Consider the following 15,990-nt stretch of genomic DNA (forward strand, 5'->3'; position numbering starts at 1 on the left):
TCAAGCCTACATATCCATATATACGTAGCAGGAGCTTGCCAAGCTCGTTTCGCGAAGGCCACATAAACTTTACACGTGACGGCTATATAATATATACACAGAAACGTTCACGGTGCCTTCGTTCATGTCGAGCACTGCTTCCGGCATCTGTTACGAGATGAAACCGCGCGGCTTTGCGTCAAAGGCGACGTTTGGATGTATAGCAACTGCTGAGCCTAACCACGCGCGAGACCGAAACCGCCAGAACATCCGCGGCGCATTTCTGGGCACCCGACGCGGTGCGTGCTTGTGCGCGCGCGCTCTTCTGACCGACCGCCCTCTGTACCGAGCACGGCGTGCACGGTCTGCCGCCCACTGGATTCGACAGTGTTCCGGCAGTAGCCACGTCAAGCGTGTCGCACAGCTGTGCGGGAATGAACAGCCGGTGCGAAGTCAGTCAGTCAGTCGAATCGGATTTCGCGCCCTTGCAGGTCATATTTTTGAAGGAGAACGGCGGCACGTGAACATGTGAGCAGCTTCTGTCCTATATGCGGACGTGTTTTCGCGCGCGCCGATAGTAGTAATTCAGGAAGCTCCCGAGGCTCTTAGCGAAGCCACAGCACGCACACATTATGCGAAAGTTGTTTTTATCGAGAAGAATTTTATAGAAACGTTTTTGCTGTAACGTATTGTGTTTCGTTGAGGAAGGCAGGGGGGTTGCGAGTTGGGGTACATTTAGTAGACGTATCTCTCGTAAAGGGTGGTGGTATATACTGTCGAAGATTCTTCATAAATTCTGGGGTTTTAAGGTCAAAAATGCCCAAGGGCAGACTTTCGAAATTAAAAAGAAAATAATGAAACGATTATGAGGCACGCCATATTAAATTTGATTATCTGAGATCGCTTAACATTCTCTTACATCCACGTACGCGAGAGTTTTTGCATTTTCGCCTTCAGCGAAATGCGGCCGTGAACTAGTAAGCATGGTGGTATATAGTCTTGGTTATCCTGCTAGGCGAATATATTTCGTTATTATTCGGCTTCACTGCGGCACTCACAACGTCTGCTCTGTAGAGTTAACAAGGAAATAGTTGCCCCGCCACGGTGGTCTAGTGGTTATGGCGCTCGACTGCTGACCCGAAGGTCGCGGGATCGAATCCCGACCGCGGCAGCTGCATTTTCTATGGAGGCGGAAATGTTTGAGGCCCCTGTACTTAGATTTAGGTGCATGTTAGAGAACCCCAGGTGGTCGAAATTTCCGGAGCCCTCCACTACGGCGTCTCTCATAATCATATCGTGGTTTTGGGACGTTAAACCCCAGATATTATTATTAATGAGGAAATAGTTCATTCATGCAGCTCACTGAACATTTCGCTTTCTTTTGTCGAGTTATGTCTGCTTTTTTCCGGCATACCACCAGAAGAGACCGAAATAAACTGTTTATCGCACATGTGTCTCTTTCCCAAAGCCTGTTCGACAAAAAAAAAAAATGCGAGCAAAAGAAGAACATTATTTTGAGTAACTGCTATCTATATCGGGCACTACGTGTTATTCTTGGAGCTTTCTTATCGTGTTACACTGATTGCGCTTGAGCCCTTGGATACCGTCAGCTTCACGATAAGGGACACTAACCATCCAGAAAAAGCGACGAAGCGAAACCCTTGTGATCAAGCGAGAACTCCTGTAAGTTGTTTTCTAGACGTTCTACCGTTTTCATTGAATACTGACGTAAGCATGACGCGAACTTCATGGTACCATTCGCCAAATGAAAGCTCGCTATTCACATTGGTAGTCGGGCGGAACGTTGAAGTTTTGCCTTTATTTTTTTTTGAACTAAAAGAAAGAATGAATCGAATGAAACGCTTGCGAACGAAATTAACTCTCTCTCTCTCTGTATATATATATATATATATATATATATATATATATATATATATATATATATCTATACATAAGGAGGTAAGCTCTTGCTCAGGTATTATTGCACAAACAGAAACGTAAAAAACTAGTAGTAACATCGTCATTATCATCATTTTTCAGCCTCTTTAGGTCCACTTCAGGACGAAGGCATTTTCCAATGATCTCCGGTTCACTCTATCTTGTGCGAGCTGATTACAAGCGCGAAATTACAAAGCTGGCATTATGTTCCGGGTGTTTTTCCGAAGACTGCTGAGAATTCCCAAAAGCAGAGCATTTATACAGGATAAAACTGCACTTTTTAGCAACTGAATTCTAAAGCAACGGCGGGCGTCAGAAAACAGGAAAAGGAAGGAAAACGGGAGAGAGGAAAGACAGGGATAATAACCAGTTTGGCATAACCGGTATGCTACCCTGTACAGGGGGGAAGGGATGGGGGAGATTGAAAGAAGAGTAAAGAAAGAGAGAAAGAGAGGGGAACACACACGCACACACATAACTTCACAGCGCAGAGCGGCAGTCTTGTGCGGTATGCGGCATCATTAAAAAGTCTACAGCCGCTCGTGTAAGCCTGTTGTCCTTAGGAATTTGAGCAATGCCAAACAAATGTGTGTTTTAATTTATTGGTCATTAGCTAAATACGCTAATGAACATTCAATTAGCGTAGTTACGTGGCTACCGACGACTGAAAGTTTGTAGGTACTGTCAAGGTGTTCTATTATCAGATTTTCAAGTCAAGCAAGAAATAATTTTATATAAATGCTGGAGCACAACAAAGCTTCTCAATTTATTGCTGGAAAAGTGAAGTACGAGTTCCGCATCCTGCGATCATTTTACATATGTTCTTCTTCATTTAAACAATTTATCGAGTTAACTGCTGCACTGCAACGCAACAGTCATGCTATCAATACTCGTAATGTAGGAGGATGGCTCATACCGCGCTTTCGCACTGACTATAAACTGCAGTCATTGAAATATAACCTCCCATGTATTCTTAATAAGCATAAACATTTACATAAACCTGCGCTAAATACATTACGTGAAATATTTCTGAATTGCTAATGTATTCATACATTTCAATTATTTCTTAATGTTGTACTACATTTCACTGTATATTGTTGTATATGATTAGCTACCATGCTTTTCTATTATTATATTGTGTTGATATTATTGTTTCGTGTAGTTTACTGCCAGAATTACAGGTGTACTATTGCTGTTTTTTTTTCCTTGTACTTGTAGTATTATAATTTCTTTTCTGTAAACAAATGTGAGTTTTCTGTTAGTGTTGTTTGTTGTTAGAGATGTGTTTATTCAAAAATCATTCCCTGTTACGCTTACACGGGTATTGTTATATGCTTTGTTTTTGTAAATATTTTTTTGTACAATGTGTGATATATCTTGTAAATTTGGTGCAAATATTTTCACCGGTCACTTGTTGCCATGTCATTGGTCTTCTGCGCCCTAGTCAAGCTGTTTCATTACAGCTTTTAGCCCAGGAGACCATCCAGAATGTAATGTTTTCGTTTTATTCTGGAAAATAAAGAGAATGAATGAATGAATGAATGAATGAATGAATGAATGAATGAATGAATGAATGAATGAATGAATGAACGCTTTAGGAACACAGTAAACTACGTGAGTAAGAAGTGCCAGCCGCTGACACCTTCTGTCGTCACCCGGCCTGCTCACGCACGTCAACATCTTCACTCTGACCTAGAGATTAAAGCTCGATCGTAGCTACGTGTGCTCCTGCCTCACAAGCCATCGATGCTCTGAGTGACGCTTAGCCTGCTTAGTGACGCGTGGTTTTAACGCGACGTCTAGTGACGTCTTTTTAACGCGACGCGTAACTTGGCTAGGTTGGCGAAAGCGCGCAATCGGCTGGCATTCGCGAAAGCCGTGCCCGGAAAACACGTGACCTATCCCACCGGAACTGACGCCGGCACCAAAAACTGCTACCGCAACCACTTGCAGCCGCGGTGTAGGATAGGGGAAGTCCCGACTCGAAGGGAGCGCGCCCTTATCCGCCGTATCAGTTGGACTGCAACTTGTGTGGAGGCAGTGTCGCAGCAGCATGCACAGTGATTTTGCAACAAGTAGCTATAGTGAGTCCGATGTCGACATTGTAGGCTTAGCGTCGACATCGGCAGAATATTCGTCGACATTGCAATGCTTACTGCCTCGACGATGAAAGAGAAAAAATATAATGCACAGGGGTTATTGGGTGGGCTTGTTGGTTCATGAACATTATGGCAGAAGTTGATAGTCAGCGTTGCGTCCTGTGTGTTTCACTGTCCCGCATTTTGCGCTGTTCTGCCATAATGAAATAGAAGAGGACGTGTACAGTGTTGTCGACATCACTTCATTGTGCCAAATCATCTAAGTAAACACAATTCGCCCTAGCATTGCCTCACTCTTTATAACAAGACTCGGCAACGTCACCTTGTAGCACCCCTCCGTAATAACAACCTAGCCAAAAAAAAAGATACGCTTTCGTATTCTCATCTCATATGCTTAGGGATCCCCTGCAACATTTTTTTAAAGACAAAAGATTAACTGCATTCTCTTTCGCATGCACCAGCCGCTCCTTACCATAAGTTATGATCGCGCTATTTGTGACCCTTTGCGTTCACATTTAGCTTTCACGTCAGTCACAGTATGCTTGGTCTGTAGCACCTCGAGCCAATTCCAGATATGCTTTCAATCCGCGATTTAGCGCTGATGTACGGTCACGCCAAAAGAAATGAGGCTACCGCACTATGGAGCCTACCCTGAGCAACGGAACCGTGCGTAAAGCGAAACTGCGGCTAGCTACATGTCACACGCACACGCGCACAAAGTTCCCTTCACAGGTTACCTCGGGGCTGCGAGTTAGAGCATGATCACTGCGCCGAAAAGCCTTGTATCAAAGTGGACAGTCCATAGTGCACCCATAGCGATACGAAGTTGACAATGGGTCAATGTTTCTGACTGCTGACGTTAGAGTGGTGCAGAGATCACGTCAAAATAGGGGATATGGTTCAGCACACCTATAATAATTGCTGGGGTTTTACGTCCCAAAACCACGACATGATTACGAGTGGACGGCTCCGGAAATTTGACCATACGGTGTTCTTTAACGTGCGCCTAAATCTAAGCACACGGGCCTCAAGCATTTCGCCTCCATCGAAATGCGGTCAGCAGCCGAACACCATAACCACTAGACCACCGTGGCGGGTATGGTTCAGCATAATTGAACATGCCGGCAGCAGTCAGAGGATGCCAGCAGATGGCATTTCTTGCACAAGTCGTTTCCTGCGCTCTTCAAGAACTTAATCTGTTTCCTAGCAAAAAAGAAAGTGAGAAACGTCGCCGTGATGCAGGGAATAGAATAAGGACTTTATTGCACGATTTGGAAATTGATATATAATCTTCTTGGCAGCACCTACATTTTCAAGTTGTCAGTAGTCAGCTAACTACGCTAATTAAAGTAGCTATTTAGCGTATTTAGCAAAGCATCCAGAAATAAAAAAATGCAGTGCTCTGACGTAGACTCGTCATCTTTATTAGAGGGAACAGGCGAGCGCGTGGCAGATAGCCTCGAAGCCCACATGCAACGCGCCACAGGAACGACGTGTGAAAATTAAAGGAGAGAGCCACTGGCGTAGCAGTTCCCTCCACCTCCCCCTCCCCCCCTCGAAAAAAAAATGTCTAGCTAGGCCCCCGAGAGTGCGGTGCCGTTCGAACATTTTCAAGTTGTCAGTAGTCAGCTAACTACGCTAATTAAAGTAGCTATTTAGCGTATTTAGCAAAGCATCCAGAAATAAAAAAATGCAGTGCTCTGACGTAGACTCGTCATCTTTATTAGAGGGAACAGGCGAGCGCGTGGCAGATAGCCTCGAAGCCCACATGCAACGCGCCACAGGAACGACGTGTGAAAATTAAAGGAGAGAGCCACTGGCGTAGCAATTCCCTCCACCTCCCCCTCCCCCCCTCGAAAAAAAAATGTCTAGCTAGGCCCCCGAGAGTGCGGTGCCGTTCGTTCTACTGCCTGCACTCCCATCGCTAATGCGTTTATCTTTTTTACGCTTTACTTTTGATGTACACCTTTGGTTGGGACATTTCTGCAAACAAGGATTCTCTTCGCTAAGGATTGTTGCTATGACAGCTTCGGAGGCATTTGGGGAAACGGAAAGCGTAACAAATTTTGCAACGAGGGATGCATGCAGCCAATGGAAAGGATGGCATCGCTCTCTTCTTTTTCGTTGCACAGAAACCAAAACCATGCCATCGGCGGGGCACGAAACTCAAGTACAGCGATACCGATGACGATTGTTTCAGAGCACGCGCTTGCTGCGGCAACGCTTTTCATCATATCAGAGGTCGTGCTGTGCGCTCACGGCCCGCGCACTCCAGCTGTATGCGAATGTCAGCTGTGTAAGTGCTATATAAGCGCTTATCGTGAAAGGCGGTGGACGACGTTTGCGCTATAGAGCGTCGAAGCATCAAGTGCGGTCATAGTGGGCCGCAGCTGTCAACACGTTACCGGCTGCGTGCTTGTGCTATAATGGCGTGTAAACCGCAGATACTGTGTCACATTTCGCGGATGTATATGTCGCGGAACTGGCACACAAGCACGCAAAGCGGAATGGTGCTCACTCTGTGTCTTGTGTCACCGACATATCTTACTCGGCATGTCTCCAATCCTCATATTTGCATAGAAAAATTGGTTGTGTACTTGCACGCATGCATTTATACCTCCGTGCTAAAAGCGCAGGTTTATGCAATGCACTTCGTGCCATCACTCGCAAAACAGCCACATACCATTAAATAATCACCAACAGAGCATGTATTCAAGAACCAAGCTAAGAAATATTTTATGCAACAACCATCTTCATCCTAACAACTGACTTTTGTGATCGTAATAATAATAATTGATGCAGCAATACTACTACATCTTACATTGCTTCCATGCTTTCAAATGTTACCTGACGTGGCTTGTTCTTTGCAGAAGTCTTCTTTGCCATTTTTGTCTTACTAAACAGCTGTATATTGTCTTGCGCACAGTTCTTTACTTTTTGAAATCATATGTATAGTTACCGTGACCACTGATTGATGTCTATATAACCTTTTTTTCCATTCAGATCATGTATGAGAGTTCCCCTGACACTTGTTAACTTAGGGGCTCCCTGTTTTGCAGTAATAAAGAAAATCCCCAACGAACACGAAACATCATCCCGTGTGCGCTGGGGATTCTAGAAACTCGCATATTAATTTTAGTTATTGGCAAACAGCAAAAACTTGGAGGATGCTTGAGCTTAGCTTTCGAGAGTAGAACGCTATAGCGTAATTGGACCGTGTTCGTGTCGCCTTCCCAATCGCTAGCCTAGCTTCGCTTCTCGGTGGACACCTAAACCGTGCCGTAAGGAAAGCTTAAGTGCGGACGCCCTCCAGCTCTTATATCCATGCTTGCGGAGCGACGAATCACAGCCGGGCCGATGTCGTTTGAAGCGCGCCTGTGGGCCCTTTGCGCCATCTCGCGGGTGATAGTCAAGCCTCTGCCACGCTGAAGCACCTCCGAGATGTGCGTACCACTAACGGTAAATGGTGTATATGAATGACTTGGCGTTAGTATGCTAAAGGATGTATGCGTAATGGTCGAGCAATTAAATGCATCGCCCCACGGAGCGAGTGGTCGCAGGTTCGAATCCCCGGTCCCACTCGAACCGAATATTTTTATTTTTTTGCTTTCATCCAGTCTGAATGTTAGATCATGGACAACGCTGACTTTTCGCTCACAACCAACGACGCCGGCACAGAGACCGATACCGGAATTCTTGCGAAACGAGCTTGTTCACGCTATCGCGTTAATAACTGTGACTGCACCGAACCGCGTCTCTATTGAAACGTGCCCTGCGATTGTCTAATTGCTGTCTCCCTTGGCCCTTCGTGTTTCCTGGCGACGTTTGCGCGCCGTGAAAAACCATCTAGCCGAACAGCACGCTCTGCCTTGGTACTTGTGTTTATTCTTGAACACCATGGTGATTTATCTGCGCGTATCGCCATGTCAAAGGGTTCGCGCCGCGATTTCAATGCATGGGCATCATGCCTACGCCCTGTGCAGCCAAGGTGTTCACGGTGGCGCTGCGCAAGGCTCCGGGCGGCGGCCTGGGCCTCGGCATCCTGAAGGACTGCAGCGGTCCTGCTGAGACTGGCTACGTGCGGGTCCACGAACTTTATCCAGGTCAGCCGGCGCAGCTCTGCGGTCGCCTACGAACGGGCGACGTCATCCTCAAAGTGAATGGCGTCCGCTTGCTCGGCAAAAGCACTGCGGTTGGTATAAAAACTTTATCGTGCACGCGCTATAGTTTAGCGTGAGCTGTTCATATGATGCTGTTTAGCATGGGATCCTGCTGTTCATATCAGCGCCGGTCTCGTTTTATGCCTCATGCAACTTCCTTTTGGAGCGCAGCTCTTGGGCGCCCGTTCTTGTGCTGAACGGCGTCGCCGTCGGCGTAACCGATAGGGCGAACGAGGACGAAAGAGAGCCACTGACCTCTAACTTCGCTTTCTTCCTCCGTCACGCGCGCTGGCCCGTCACGCGCGCTGGCCCCTCGGTCGGAGCTCGTACGCATGCAGGGCTGGCACGTGCACTTGCGGCTGGCTTCGCTTGTCGCAACGGGGCTGTCAGTGTTTCGCTTGGTTCGCGACGCCTGCAATGCACAGGGTGGTGTGCGTAGCACTAGAGCGCTGGCAGTTTCCGTGGCAATATGTAACGAATATTGCATTGCTACAACTGCGGATAGTTAGAACTTCAAACACAGTTCACGTGGTCCCAACATGAAGCTGCACTCATAATTCGCATTAGGCAGTATCGTAATCGTCGGTCAATTTTTCTTCTGGCTGCTTGACTGACACATGCGCGCTTATGCGTGTGTGCGCGCGTGCGCGTGTTTGTTTTGCCTTTGCTCGTGTGTGCGCGTGTGTGCGTGCGTGCAGGGTAGACGTGCCATACGCGACTGTATGCATGTGTTCTTAAACAACCTTGAAGCCTTGCGTTTAGCTCGACGTTTATTGTGCGCTGTGTTACGCGAGGTAAAATTTGTAGAGAAGCCTTCCGCGGTGGTGCAGTGATTGCGGTTCTCGGCTGCTGGCCCGAAGGTCGTGGTTTCGATCCCGGCCGCGGCGGCCGCATTTTGATGAAGGTGAAATGCCACAGGCCCACTTACTTAGATTGAGGCGCACATTAAAGAACTACAGATGGTGGAAATTTCCGGAACCCTCCACTACGGCGTGCCTCATAATGATATTACGTACAACCTCAGCAGCTATTATTCCTATATTTCTAGAGGACATTGTTGTTTGAGAGTGTGAAAATGTTCTTGTTTTTAAATATTTTGCAGCAAGCTCTAGAGATACTGAGGGCTGCGTCGGGCTTGGTGACACTTACGGTCTACAGGCAGCAGTCTGAGCCAAATAGTGATTCCTCGGTGAGTAACGCATTTTAGCCAGTGTAAATGGGAGCTGAAATATTTTCCGCCTCGGTGGTACAGTGGTTATGTTGCTCGGCTGCTGACCCGAAGGTCACGGCTTCGATCCCGGCTGTGGCGGTCACATTTCGATGGAGGCGAAATGCTAGAGGCACGTGCACTGTGCATGCGATGTCGGTGCACGTTAAGGAACACCAGGTGGTCGAAATTTCCGGAGCCCTCCAGTACGCCGTGCCTCATAATCTTATCGTCGTTTTGGCTCGTAAAACCTTAGATATTATTACCAGAGTTGCAATGTGCAAACCGAAGCGTACGCGAGCTTTCTGGTAAAATTTTCTGTAGCAGTTTATTCAGGAAATGAGGGTCGGGTCACGCATATAGCGCTATCTTGTATTCCAGCTTTGTCCACAACAACACAAGAAACGGTCGTAGTTCTTCGCACATAATTCTGAGAAAAGGACGACCACAACAAGTGAACTACTCGCGCGTTATGCTCTTTTCTTCTGTTATGATACTTGTTCCTCCAGGCACAAGCCGCCAAAGTGAATGTCCGGTGTTATGTTTTCCTGTGTGGACACCCGTAATGCTTTAGCGTGCTGTGCGCTTGCAAATGGGCGTCGTTGGATAACCCTTCTTAGCAGTGGCGAAGCCAATATAGCCGCATTCTGGCTCACTAACGGTACCGACGTCTCGTACGTCTTCTGTGAGATCGCGGAGCAGTCACCTTGGAGACACACTTATTCCTTCGGGAGCGGCGCGCAGAAGACGCAGAGGCAAAACACATGGGCCGCGGAATAGGTGCGTGTTTAACATGTGCCACACATGAAAAGAACCCCAGGTGCTAGCTTCCTGGTTAGCTCAACTGGTCGAGCAACCGCCCCGGAATAGCGTTGGTCCCGGGTTCGAACCCCGGACCAGGACAAATTTTTCGGCAACTAAGATTTCTGAGAAATCCATATGAATTTCCTTGTGGCTTCAAGCTACAAACGGGTGGTTGTCTATTTTCCCTTTCTTAACCCTTCCGCCACCTTGCGGGATTCCGCAGAACTCATTTGCAGTGTAACCTAACCTAACGAAACCAACAGATATAACGAAGCCATAGGAAGGTACAGGGGACGTTCTTTGTAGTGTTTAACTGTAATGTAGTAATTATGACATAAATGGAAAGGAATTAAGGTACTTGCCGCCGGTAGGGACCGCATATACACTTTAAGTGGACGGGACCGAAAGTGGACGGGAGAGCGACCGCCGTCGCAGCTAGAGCATCGGACGCGTCATCCTAATGTTGTAGGTTCGGCCACTACCCGACGGCAAGTTGCTTCTTCGTCCACTTTAATTTCTTTACATTCATGCCATAATTGCTACGCTACAGTTAAAGACCACAAATATTGTCCATTTACCTTGCTTTGCTTTGGTTGGCAGGGAAACGAAAAAAAAAAAAAGAAACGCATTATCCCGAAGAACGTATAACGTGGAATCTCACCAACGAGAGTCCACTGTATATTGTACCAGATATGGAAAAGACAAGCTGTATAATAATCAAAAAGAAAAAAAAAACGCTCGCTTTCCAAAGTACATGTTCCACAGCGCACAGCACCTTCAAATGTCGATTCTCGAAGATTCAACAAAATTTTTGCGACATTTTAAGCAAATTATATCAATGCGTCCGTACTTATTTCCTCTTAATTTTTAGAACTTATCTGGGTTGAGTTTTTCGACGAGAGAAGTGGACTTGTGTTTAATGAAATGAACAGCTCCACGCTTCAGAGAAGAGACAGAAACTACGAAAACTAAGTACACCCGCCTTGCTGTCTTGGATTTCTCTTATTTCGTAGCCATTCCATGAACTATACAGAAGTTTTCCTGTCAAGAAAAACAAACGACTTTGGTGGAGTTTAAACAACGTTTGCAGCTTGCAGCCACGGTAAGTGTACAGGAAATTGCACCGCGAGCAGGGCTGTATTTATCACGTCTGGGCGGAAGCGTTGCGCTTATACGTTTTTATGCCGCTACAGCCAATGAACGTTCCAATGGAGACAGACTAAAAAGAAAATAATGAAAAGGTTGTGCGTGTTGAGATTTATTTGCGCTTCAGAAAAAAAAGAGGCTGGCTATACGGCCTAATTTAACATTGATGAGATTTCGAGTGGGGTGTATTTCTTATAGGCAGTATTGACATGAAAACCGTACGTATTTAAACTTATTTTATTGCTTTTGTTTCGCTAGAATAGCCGGCACGTTGATGATTGTCGCTTTGAATGCGTCTCTAGCCACAATTAGGTGTGCGTTGTGCAGCATGTGTGTATCTACATCTCGAAAGTATGTCGGAAAGCACCACACGCTTATTGGCTTTTTTTACTTCGCTCGGTTTATGCCAGGTCGCCATAGCTTGGGACATGTCCTAAGCCGCGTACGATGTACGCAACGACATTTTTGTAGTTGGGCACGCGGCTAGTTTGACTCGGACATTGCAGACGACACCTCTTATTTATAATGCCAGCTTTTACAACCTAAACAGCTTTCCACAGCCTCGCTCTACCCTTTTCCGCTCGTATCACCGGCCAAGTCATCAGATTTCTAACGTAGCTTCTGGCATTTCTCGAGCATTAAAAATACAGCTGAGTGGTGTCGCAGCGTAAAACTGATAACTCTACCTCAATCAAACACGTTTGTATTAACGAACGATGCCCAGGCCTGTAGGTACGAGTACAGCATTTCCTTAGCTAACGTCAGCCACGACCCACACGTGGCCTCGTATTTGACAACGTGCTATGGCGTGAGTATACACCCGTTCCGCTGTCTTGGCTTTCGCTCGTTCGTTGCGCACTTTCGCGATTGCCTCACTTGCATTTCCGCTCCTCTTTGCCGCGTTTATGCCATGGGCTTGCCGGGTGTTCATTTCAGGAGAGCCGGGACGAGTTGAATCACGGCTGTCGGGCGGGCAACTCTGAGATCTCGCCGAATAATGGAGGCTACGACCACACGGGGCCAACCATCGTTGCGCGGGCTTGCTCGTCCTCTCAGGACTCGAGTGGACTGAGCGACTCGGCCCTGCTGCCGCCAAAGTCCTCACCTCTCGACTCGAAGCTCCAGCTAGTCTGTCCTCTGCCCAGGCCCAGACTGCGCAAGAAGAACCAAACCGAGCCTCAGCAAGACGCCACTACTGCCCGCGGCCTGGCGGGACACTGTAACTTCGACGTGGTCACCGACGGAAGTGTGTTTGGTGACTTGTACAACGGTACGTTGCACGAGGACAAGACGTCGCGTGACGATGCCGCTGCGGTCGGTGCTGCTCAGTGCCGGCGCCACAAGTCCGTGGGCGCGCTCACGGCGGCCGTCAGGCCTTCGGACAACGACAGCGTGTCGACTCTGGGCGATGATGTCCTGAACGGATTCACGAGGCACGGATCTACCGCAGAGGTGCGCTCGTGCTTCAATAGGGTCATGTTCGCGGACGGCTTCGGAGATGAAGACGTTGGCCTCGCACGCTGGAGAGACTCGGTGCTCACGGAGGAGTCTGACGACTCCGAAGTGCCCCACCGCAGCCGAGCTCAGGCCACGGAGGCGGGTGAGGCCAAGCTTATCGACGCACCGTCGTTAGAGGTGCGTATATGGCTCTGTCTTCGATATGAGGTGAATGTCGCGAGCTTACCGCTTTCTTGTGCCTGCGTGTAGTACCATGCATGAGCCTGGTGACACGTTATTAAGCATTCGTCGATTGAATAATTCCGCAGACAAATTACTTTGACGCCTCGAGCATGATGTCGTTGTGCTAATGAGGCGAAAACGTTTTCAGTTCAAAAATATTGATGGGGGCAGGGGGGAGGGACTCGAAAGGATGGGACGGCTCTTCAAATATTCATTACACCGCTTTAGCGCTTCTGCCACCAGAGCTGTCTTGCTCTAAAAGGTGTTGCCAAGTTATCGCAGAAAGCGTCAACCCTCTTAACTCCTTTGATGCCTAGTTAAATCGTAAACGCGAGAAGAGGCCGGTAGGACCAGCTTCAAACAAAACTAGCCTTGCAAAGGCGCGCCGGAAATGTATCTATCCATTGTGTACAGAACGCTTACCTAGTTTGTTCAAGTTGGAAGTACTTCTTTGGTTACAGGTTTGCCGCTCTGACCATTTAAGAGGACGACCCGACGCAGAACGCAGCCAGTATAGGGACGATGGGAATGAAGGAAGTTTGGCTATCGTTTTAGCAGTTTGGCTGACATCAGATTGCGTGAATTCTACATTTACTGTTGGTGAAAGGCGACCAAGGCCTCGAACTTCTCTACTGTCAAATCCTGCTATTATTCTTCACAAGAGTGGCTTGCTGGGCGAGTTGGTACTGCATCATCGTAGAAAGCATCGTTTGTGCTGTATACATGTGGTTCTTTCATGGTCTGCGTTTTTTTGTGCTGCTTTCTACGATCATTTTTCACTGATACTTAAAGAGGCCCTGCACTCAAATTTTACCCTCAGAGTTCTGCATTACAAGGAGTTCTCCGTATCGTCCCGAGATGAACTCAGAAAGAATTTTGGGATTGACTTGGACAAACAAAAGTTATTCAACTTACCAATTCAGTATAAAGTATGACTACAGAAATTCGCACGCCATTTCGCATTTCACTCACCCGGTGAAGTTGCATGTTGGTTCCAATCAAAACGCGGCTTACATCTCGCAGTAGCGGAACTTTTCCGCACATTGTGGCATTCCTACCGCAAGCCGCCGGGCTTCGTTACCACAGGTTACAATAACCACATGGGCCGTTAGGCCGACAGCGCAAAACTACAACAGCTTCACCAAATAGCAGAGCTTGACAGAGAGTGCAGCGAAATCGGGAGCTTTGCCACAGAGAAATAAGTGGTTGTACCCTGATGCAGATATTAAAAGTACGATATATTGGTGAATACAGAACTTTGTGTAGGCCATTGGACAGTGCTTCCTGTGTCAAATGCATACAAAATGAAATAATAAAGCACAATTAAAGCACAGCGTTGCTTGATTAAAGCACAAATTTATCTCTTTCGTAATCATAACAGGCACAAAGCATGTTTCTATTTTTAAAGTCCTCGCAATGAATACATCGTAAGCATGCGAATTATGTTTTATATTCCAAACAGATCAACTCGTATTGCACGTGCCTTCGCGTCACATCCGCTCTCAGACATTGTTGGTGTAACACGCTGCAGTCGGTGCGGGAACCGATTTCAGGGCCAAATCAAGTCCCATAGTAAGCAAACGTACAATAAAACAACATTCGTAATTTGGGCTGCAGGGCCCCTTTAAACACGTACTTCTATAGTAATCTATGGCATGGTTCCAGGGGCACTTGCTACTTAAGGGTGGCCGCTGAGATACGTAAGGCGTAGTGCCTATGCCTTTTGCACGATAAGCTAGTTACGTTATGAAATAATTCGAGGACAGCTGAAAACACAAACTCTTTGGTAACCGTTCCTGTAAAATCTGCTGCACACTGAAAGGCACACAGTTTCTTTAAAATACGTTGCTTTTATCACAGTGTCGAGCTTTGAAGGTGACGTTTCTTTTTTTTTTAATAGTTTTTGTCATCATGATTGCAACCTGTAGACGATCAGCCACCTGAATGGACTTGTAGGCGTGCGTTCGTCAACGTTCTGAATCCTTGGTCACGCCCATAAGCATGATCATCCTACACACACTTGTATCGAATCTTGCAAAAAAAATCAAGATGATTTCATCAGAGTTTGGAACGATTGGATCTCCATCGGTTATGAGGACGCTACCTTCCAATCATTAGTTTGCCTCGAAAAGGTTCACGTATACCAAAAGTACGAAGAGTCGGGCATGTTAGTTATTTATAACAATTTATTTATAAGAAATTAGTTGTTTATAACTGTACGATTGGTACAGCTAGCGCAAAGCAGACACGACGGGATGATTACGCCTGTCCGTCTTATCTCATTGATACCGCCCCCCCTCCCCCCTTCTTATGACAGTAAACCGGGTGCATGCCTGGCTGTCCTCCTCGTCTTCTATTGTCACTTTTTTTAGCTTCTCATTGAGTAGTAGTGCGGCAGCACTTGTGTTCAAACGATCACTTTGCATGTCTGTGGAATCAGTTAGAAGGGAATGAAACTTTAAAAATTTATTTGAACTTTAAGGAGACTAATATAGTCGAAATTGAATCAAATCGGCTAATCATAGAAATCATAGAAATCTGGCTCGTAAAAAAAAGAACGATAAATTATTTTAATTACCAAGTAGGTCGCGAAAGACATGTAGGAGGCTGGTTGTCCCTGAAGCAGTCGGCGTCAACTTTTTTTGTATTTGCTAAAGAAGACGGTAGTATTAGCTCAAAATTTGCAGATACTAATGTGGTTATGCCATCACAGGTATTAGTCGTTCTGCTGTGCACAATTTCACAGCGGACGCGTAAGCAATGTTACTTAAGGCTGCAGTCATTTCACTTTCTTGTTTCCGTTTTGCAAGGGCTGTACTGAACTTTAATGTATGTTTGTTTTTGTCTCGTTCTTTAGTTTTGTCAAAGTGTTCGTTTTTTTTTTTACTTTTCCAACTTCTTTCCTGTTTCTCTCCTCCTACCTTCCTTTCCTAACTCTTCCCTCCTCCCGTAAGTGTAGGCAGGTGTTGTGCCCCTC

General features: G+C 46.6%; 1 protein-coding gene across 1 annotated transcript in view; it reads left to right on the forward strand.

The window, feature by feature from the left end:
- The window catches only part of LOC119397658 (uncharacterized), a 48,568-nt gene that overhangs the window by 8,986 nt on the left and 23,592 nt on the right, over positions 1–15,990 (forward strand). Inside the window, exons 3-5 of the mRNA XM_037665085.2 lie at positions 8,000–8,208; positions 9,279–9,365; positions 12,270–12,968. Of these exons, the coding sequence (XP_037521013.1) occupies positions 8,000–8,208; positions 9,279–9,365; positions 12,270–12,968 (995 nt within the window). The remainder of the gene's footprint in view (positions 1–7,999; positions 8,209–9,278; positions 9,366–12,269; positions 12,969–15,990) is intronic.

The sequence above is a fragment of the Rhipicephalus sanguineus genome, chromosome 1 (assembly GCF_013339695.2).
Source record: "Rhipicephalus sanguineus isolate Rsan-2018 chromosome 1, BIME_Rsan_1.4, whole genome shotgun sequence".
NCBI classification, from domain to species: Eukaryota; Metazoa; Arthropoda; class Arachnida; order Ixodida; family Ixodidae; genus Rhipicephalus; species Rhipicephalus sanguineus.